We start from the raw sequence: 8,941 nt of genomic DNA, 5'->3' as shown, positions 1-8,941 counted from the left end.
ATCTGCAGATTCAACCAAACCCAAATTTAAAATATTTTGGTGGAAAAAAGAATAAAAAATAACAATATAACAATGAAAAATAAAAATATAGTACAACCATTATTTACTTAGTATTTACATCATATTAGGTATTATAAGTAACCTAGAGATAGTTGAAAGTATATGGTAGGATAGACATAAGTTATATGCAAATACTACACCATTTTATTAATATATAAGAGACTTGAGCACCTGTGGATTTTGGTCTCCATAGGGGTCCGGAATGAATCCTGCATGGATACTGAAGGACTGACTGTGTGTGGATACATAGATGTATAAAACCATGAGAGTCTAAGTTAGGGACTTTGGCCCTGAAGAAGGACATGGTGGTTATGTTCTCTGGGTTTTCTTTTTGTTTCCTATATCCCAGACTTGGAGGAGAAGAAAAAAACCTGAAAACATCAACAAGCTTAGACAAAAAAGGTCCAAGCTTGCTCTCCCTAGCCCCAGGAAAGGTCAGCTTATTAGCAAGACAGGAAACTTAGATAATAACCCTACTACTCCATCCAAACACCACAGAAAAAACACTGTGGTTCCTCCCTGATCTTGCCAGCAAAGACTGAGTGGGGAACTTAGATTTCTACCCTTTCCACCCTTGAAACAAGGTCCCTCAACCCGCCTGCAGGGATGCTGTCAGAGAAGCTGAGTACGAAGCTGGGCTTTCATTCCCACCTAGTAGTAATGAGGCCTTCTCCCCACCCTGGTATTAGTAGAGACTATGTGGGGAGTTTGGACTTTCACCCGGCCAGCAGTAAGAAGTGCCCGTACCTCTTCCGGATTGGGTGGTGTCTGAGGAGGCTTGTGGAGAGACATGACTTTCATCACCTTCCAGCAGTAATAAGGCCACTCTCAATGTGGTGTCAGTGGAGACCATTTGAGAAGCTGGAACTCCCACTACTACTCAGCAGTAATAAGGAACCCTCCTAGCCCTCCCCTCTGGTGTCTAGAGGGGCTGAGTATGAACCTAGGCCTCTACCTTCATCTATCTGTAGTGAGGCTGCCTCCCTCCTTTCCCTGCTGGAGCTGTGACAGAAAGAGCAGTTAAAGTGAAAGGTTTAAATAAGTTGCAGAATCTCATAATATAATATGAAAATGTTCAGGTTTCAATAGAAAATCACTTGTCATTCTAAGGACCAGGAAAGTCTCAAACTGAATAAAAAAGACAATCAATAGATGCTAACACCAAGACAACAGAAATGTTTGAATTATCTGACAAAGATTTTAAAGCAGCCATGATAAAAATGCTTCAATGAGCAACTATGGACATGTTTGCAAATGAAAAAATAGAAAGTCTCAGAAAATAAAGATCTAAACAATCAATATAAGGAAGAATCAAATGGAAATTTTAGAATCGAAAAACACAATAACTGAAATTAAAAACTCAGTAGACTAATTAGGAGACTCAACATAGTAAAGATGTCAATTCTCCCCATCCCATATTGGTAACGCAATTCCTATCAAACTCCCGGCAATATATTTCGCAGGTTTAGATAAGAGTATTCTAAATTTTATATGTAAAAACAAAGATATTAGAATACCTAACACAATTTTTTTTTCATTTTTTTATTTCAGCATATTATGGGGGTACAGATGTTTAGGTTACGTATGTTGCCCTTGTCCCCCCCTCTCCCCCCAAGTTCGAGTTTAAAGTGTGTCCATCCCTTGGATGGTGCGCATTGCACTCTTTGTGTATGCATATACCCATGCCCTCCTCCCCTCTCCCCCCGCCCGACATCCAATAAATGTAATTCTTGTATGTGCACTTATGCTAACACAATTTTTGAAAAGAAGAATAAAATGGGAAGAATCAGCTTCTGTGATCTGAAGAAAATAAACAGCTATAGTAAACAAAATTGGGTAGTATTGGTGGAGGAATAGACACAAAAATTAATCAAACAGAATACAGAACACAGAAAAAGACCCGAACCAATATGCCCAACTGATTTTTGAAAGGGTGCAAAAACAATTCATGGAGGAAAGATAGCCTTTCAACAAAGAATGCTGGATCAATTGGACAAAGGCAAAATACCACACATATACACACAAGCAAAAACAAAAAATCCCAAAATAACCAAATAAAACCCCAAAACCTTGACCTGCATCTCATATTTCATACAAAAATTTACTTAAAATGGATCACAGACTTAATTATAAAACATAAAACTATAAAACTTTTAAGATAAAACATAGAAGAAAGTTCTCAGGATCTAAGTCTAAACAAAGGATTCTTAGACTTGGCATTAAAAATCACAGTCCATAAAAAGAAAAACTGATAAACTGGACTTCATCAAAATTCACAACTTTTGCTCTGGGAAAGACCCTATTAAGAAGATCAAAAGACAATCTCCAGGATAAGAGGAAACTGCAAACAACATACCTGTCAAAGGACTAATATCTAGACTATATGTAGAACTCTCAAAACTCAACAGTAAAAGAGCAAATAATCCAATTAGAAATGGATAAAAAAATGTGAAGAGAAATTTCACTAAAGAGGATAGACAGATGGCAAATAAACACATGAACAGACATTTCACATCATTAGCCATTAGGGAAACGCAAATTAAAACAATGAGATGTTACTACATACCTATCAGAACAGCTAAAATAAAAAATAGTGACAACACCAAATGCTAGTCAGGATATGGAAAAATTGAATTACTCTTGCATTGCTGTGTGTACAGTCACTCTGAAAAACAGTTGGCATTTTCTTAAAACACTAAACATGCAACTACCATATGATCAAGCTATTATACTCATGGTTATTTATTACAGAGAAATAAAAGCTTATGTTCTTACAAAAAACTACACATGGATGTTTATAGCAACTCTGTAATAACCCCAAACTGGAAATAACCCAGATGTCCTCAATGGGTCAATAGCTAAACAAACTCTGGTGCATCCATATCATGGAATAATACTCAGAAACAAAGAGGAAAAAAACTACTGATGCACACAACAACCTGAATGAATCCCAGTTATATATGGTACAATCGTATTTATGTAACAATCTAGAAATAAAAAAATTGTAGAAATGGAGAAACAACAGATTAGTGATTTCCAGGGTATAGGGGTAGGGAGGGAAGTGGGTGTGTCTATAAAAGAAGAACATGAGGGATCCTCATGGTGATGGAAATGTTTTGTATCTTGGCTGTATACATGTCATTATCCTGGTTTTCATACTGTACTATAGTTTTGCAAGATATTACCAATGGGAAAAATTGAGTAAAGGGTATATGGAATCTCTCTGTATTATTTTTTTACAACTGCCTGTGAATCTATAATTATCTCAAAATAAAGAGTTTGATTTTAAAAAGAAAAATTACAGCTAACAGTGAAGGAAGGAGCAGATAGAAAATCTTTAACAGAAGAACTCACGAAGCTTACCTGTTAGAAGCTACTTACTGAAAACTGAATAAAGCTTAACAGCTCAAGGGCAATACAGTAATATAACAGAGAGAATATTGGATGGATGTTCATATTAATGATTCCAGGGCATGAAGAAAAAAAATCAAACCACATTGATCATAATCTATATAAAAGATTATAGAAATGTACATTATATTTTAGAAAGCTTTATATTAAAATGTTAAAACAAAGTTTTCATAATCTATAAGTATTTCATTTCTGACAACGCTCTTCATGCACCACTTATAATTAATCCTCGACTCCCCCGACCCTACCTACTCAATCCCAACTCCACCTTCATACTCATTCTCTTGCCTAGAACATTATAACAGCTTTCTACTGTACTCTGGCTCCAGACTGTGCTCTTAATTGATCCTCTACCTCTTTGCTATAATGAACTAAAACGTAATTCTGATCTTGACCCACTCCTCTGATTTTACTCCTTCAACAGCATCTACGAATAGGTTTGATTTCTTTAGATTGGCACAAAAGTTATTTCATAAAATGTCTCTTACCAAGTCTATAGCTACATATCCTGATACCTCTTCAACATTTCCCGAAGCATCAGTCACATAGAACCTTTGTCTTATATTTCATAATATTAGGCCTTTTCATATATTGTTCTCTCTGAATAAAACACTTCTTCTCTTCATCTTCCCTAGCTAACTCGTGGTTAACTAATAAAACTTTACTCTTCCAGGAATTCTTCCTTGTCCTGTAAGTCTATGGGATGTACTTCCACGGTACCTCATAGGTGACTCTATCATAGTATTTACTATAATTCATAGCATTACCATCCTTTATTACTTCACTATTAGTAATTTTAGGGCAGGGATCATACCTCTTATTTTTTATCCTCCAGAATATGAAACCTTGGAGTTTCCTGGTAAATGTTAGTGAGTAAATGACTGTCTTCTATGACTTTCTAAATAGTCAAAGATAACTTCCAAATATTCTAATTTCCTTTAATATAGAATGAGTGTATTACCCATGAATATTTAAACCTATTGATATCTAAACTCATTTGAATCTATTTATATTTTTTAGCTTATAGCATATATCTGTATGTGGAGGTTTGATAAATATGACTTACTGTTTAAAGTATATTCTACTTTTTTTCATGCTTTATGGGAAACTCCAAGCTCCAATATTCTCATAAATATATAATGCAGCTGCCTCATACTTTATGTTCATCAACTAATTATTTCACTGATTCTCTAGATAATTTTTTCTGCCTTTAGAATATTTAAGGAATCCTTTATCATAGATTTTAGTGACCCTTCCAAGTGCTTGTCCCTCATTTGTTACTTGGTAGTCTTTCCTCTTCTTCTATGGGCAATTTTCACCCATTCTGTCTTATTCTGCCAGTTAGTTACATAAGACTTTTGTGTCATCATCTGAACTTCTAAATCTATGTGAAAGAAAAACAGAAATATACGCTTATAAAACAAAAACAAAACGAAGTTTCCTTAGATCATTTCAACTACATCAGACAATAAAAGAGTTAATTTAGAGAGAAATATAATGCCAGAAAAAATTAAACGTACATAATTTTGTATTCCCCAAATGGGATTTGCAACATATGCCCAATGATGTAGTTAATATAGAGATTTTCTGCTGTACATGTATTACAGAAATATGGACAAGGTAGCAACAACAATAAAAAATGGCATAACTGCTCTGTCTCAAAAGCAAATATAATAATTTGCCAACATCCTGAAAAATGTTAAGCAGTGATTGGATAGTCTGCATATTTACTTTATTATAGTTTCCAGTTTATACTAGAAAACTCCTTTTTTCTGGTAGTCATTGATAAAATTATTTTTATCACATTTCCACCATTATTCATATTTTCCTCATGTTTCTGATTGAATGAATAAGGGTGGCACATATAGACAAATTATATAGAAGTGAATAATAAATCAAAATCAAATTACATTCTATTAGAGACTAAATACTAATTGGTAATCTTTTACTTTATCATGAAATGATAAAAAAGAAGATAACAGATTTTATAGTGATCTTAAGTAGTGTAAATGACACTGTAATAAGCTGTTTGGTGACCAAAAAAATGACTGCTGTGGTCAAAGTCAGTGAACTAGACAATACACCACTATCCTTATGCTTTAGACAGAAAAATAATAATAAAATTTACAAAGCCACATGAATCTTGATCAGTGTTTTACAGATAAAGCACTGTCATGACTTAGGTTCATAAAGTGCCATAAAGTAGAGAAAATATTAATTTATATTGACTTTGAATTTCTATACCTCTGAATAAAATACAGTTACTTACTTTTTTCTCCTATTTGACTCCACAAAATATTTACGTGCTCGATTTCGACATATTTTTTGTTGCTGCAGTAATATTTGGCGCTCTTCTTCTAAATTCTTCTCTAGGTGGATTTTCATATCTCTAATGATATGATAAGTTAAGAACAATGGTTTACATCTTTAGTGGATGAGTGTCAGTGCTATCTGATAAATATAATTATAAGCTCATGCAAATGATGTAATGATATTTTTATGGAACAATTAGTATGTGCACACATTGTCAGTGTACCACCAGCAGATGTTTTATGTAAAAAAACTCTGACTTGGTATTAGGACTTAAGATATATCTCACTTTCCCTGGGGGGCAGGGGAAGGAAAGCAATTACTTTTTGAAATTATGAGCTCAGATAAGGAGACTGCATATCTTCATTCATTACACAGATATCTGAGTACTTGCTAATTAGTTGCCTTCTTAGGCATGTGTATAAGAAAATGAAATAAGAAGGTTATATTTCACTAATAGAAAGTAGATTAATTAAAAATTTCAATAGATCCTTTATAGTATGAAAGTCATATTAAAATATTTAAAAAATAAAATAGCAATATAATTGGAATATATGGGAATATAGCTCATTTATTTAGTGATTTACTTGTTAGTTTCAAAAAAAAACTAGGAAAACCATGCATAGTCACCTATTTATCCAGAAGTTTGCCAGAAAAGGAATATTTTGTTTATCCTAATCATCTATTCATTTGAAATTTACTATATAAAATTAAACTTTCCTTAAACAAGTTTTATATTGATATCATTAATTTATTTTCCCAATTTATATGTGTTTTAACTGTTATTATTGAATATATTTATCAAATTTGTCACAGTAATTTTCTATTTTTAATAATCCTGAATTTTTAAAAAATATTAATTCAATCACTTTACCACATTCACTACCTCATCATTAGATGTAGATGCATATGAAATTCCACTAAAGTTACAGATTATATGGTACAGCTACTTATCTTTTTTAGAATAACTTCTTAAAAAAACTTTTTTCCCAAAAATAGAGATTCAAAATTCTCTTTGAAATGCATTTAATCAAAATTTTTTATATGCCATAAATTAATAGTGGTAAAACAGAATACAAGAAATACATTCAACAATAAATTACACTTTACATATTTTGTTAATTCAAAATGTGTTAATTTTGGGATCCTACTGTGCTTCAGCATCAATATTATAAAGAAACTATATTGTTATATATTTCAAAATAATCATGTTTATTTGAACTTTTTGGTTGTTTAAATCTTTGCTAATGGGAGCTTATCTGTTTTCAATTGTGTTGCTATTTAACCACTTTTATACCATAGGTCATAATTCATTCTACTTCTGTTTTTTATAAAATTTTGCACTACTTCAACACAAAGACCCAAACACACTCACACATATGATATTTTTACTGAAAGCTTTCTTTTGAAGGATTTATAAAAATGAAGCAAAAAGAAAAGGTTTATCTTGTGTTTCTCTGATAGAGTACTTTAGTAGGATCCAGATTTCAACAAGATGGCTAGTTACTACTAAAAGTCATAATTCAGGAGTAAAGGAAAGCATAACTTCCTTTCAGGGTACACATGGGCAACACGTGGGTGGGGAGGGAAGTTACTTTGGCTCTTATGATTAGCATAGAGGACTATGTTGCAGGTGGAGACAATTCTGTTCTCTTTTCAACATGTTTGAGATCTCAGCACAAGAGCATAAAGAAAATCACAAATGTTTGTAATGTTCCGACAACTATATATTCTTAAATTTAATCAAATTACTCTCTATTATATACATATAAAATAGTATTGTATAAATTTTGCCAGCTGAACTATAAAGAATGCTGCCTTTGTATCTTTTCAAATATGGCGTTCAAGTTTAAAAAATATTAGATGGCTGGTTAAAATTTTGGTTTTTATATGAGATGTATTGTAAAGGTAAGATATTTCCATAAGAATCACTGATAAATACCTGTCCAAAAGAAGGTAATTTTTATATACTTAACATTAAAAAACCAAACCAAATAGGATTGGGTAAATAACACATGATTATAATTTAAAAGCACAGTTTATTCTATCCTACTTTCTCCTCACTTCTTTCTGTCCCAACTTAGTCTTTCTCCAATTAGGTTGTTTAAAATATGTTGTTAATACCACCACAAGTAACTATGCATTATACAACCCATTTTCTTGCTAAACCCATTAAGGCTATCTTGATTCTATTTCTCCTCCGCAGTACCCCCTTGCACTGTCTTGGCTCAGGCACTTCAAATCACTTTTCTGGACAACCTCAGTACTCTTCTAACTCATCTCCTCACTCCTAAACTGGCCACCCCCATTCGAACCTCCACAAAGCCAGCTAAATGCAAATCTGACTGTGTTTCTCATTTTTTCTGTGTCCCTCACCCCTGAGAGGGGGTCTCGCTCTGTCACGCAGGCCGCCTCAGCCTTCTTAGTAGCGGGGATTACAGGCACGCACCACCATGTCCGGGTAACTTTTAAAACATTTTTTTGTAGAGAAAGGATCTCCCTATGTTGCCCAGGCTGGTCTTGAACTCCTGGCCTCAAGTGATCCTCCCACTTGGCCTTCCAAAGCATGGGATTATAGCCATGAGCCACTGCACGCAGCCTGTTTCTTATTTTCTGTTCTCTAAAAGCTTCCTATTACCTTCATGATAAAATTCCAAATTTCTTGGATTTGTATATAAAACATTTTTATAATCTGGTTTGTTTTTTCAACTTCATTTCTCAATATTTCCCTATATGAATCCTATGCCCAGCCATACTAAGATAATCATTAACAGAACAAGCCATGATGTATCATACCATTATCTCCTGGCAAGTGCTTGGCTAACTACTCATCCTTTCAGGACAACCTCAAGCACTTCTTCCCTATGAAGCCTTTTCTAACCTCCACCAGATGACTTGATAACACCTTCGTGAATACATCATGTGTCTCTTCTATATTTCTGTAACTCTGATGCCTGGCGTGGTTCTTAGAATACAGTAATGGGTTAATTAAAGCCTGCTGAATGATTCCCTTGAAGAAAATTCTCTGAGGTAGATATAACAGTACAAAAGGCATATGCATTTTACATCTCTTAATGCATTATGGAAATAAAGGTTTCTAAAGGGGTATACAAATTTATATACCATTAGAAATATAAAACCTCATAAGCACAGGGTAGTA

The 8,941-nt window shown here is 33.5% G+C and overlaps 1 protein-coding gene across 1 annotated transcript in view; it reads right to left on the bottom strand.

The window, feature by feature from the left end:
• CEP126 (centrosomal protein 126kDa) overlaps nt 1-8,941 on the bottom strand; it is a 153,484-nt gene that overhangs the window by 140,639 nt on the left and 3,904 nt on the right. The window contains exons 2-3 of the mRNA XM_012659106.1: nt 5,741-5,860; nt 4,821-4,855 (exon numbers count right to left, since the gene is read on the bottom strand). Coding sequence (XP_012514560.1) covers nt 4,821-4,855; nt 5,741-5,860 — 155 coding nt within the window. The remainder of the gene's footprint in view (nt 1-4,820; nt 4,856-5,740; nt 5,861-8,941) is intronic.

The sequence above is a fragment of the Propithecus coquereli genome, unplaced genomic scaffold (assembly GCF_000956105.1).
Source record: "Propithecus coquereli isolate 6110/MARCELLA unplaced genomic scaffold, Pcoq_1.0 Scaffold6, whole genome shotgun sequence".
NCBI classification, from domain to species: Eukaryota; Metazoa; Chordata; class Mammalia; order Primates; family Indriidae; genus Propithecus; species Propithecus coquereli.
The sequence above is the reverse complement of the archived record's forward strand: the minus strand, read 5'-3'. Positions and strand labels throughout refer to the sequence as shown.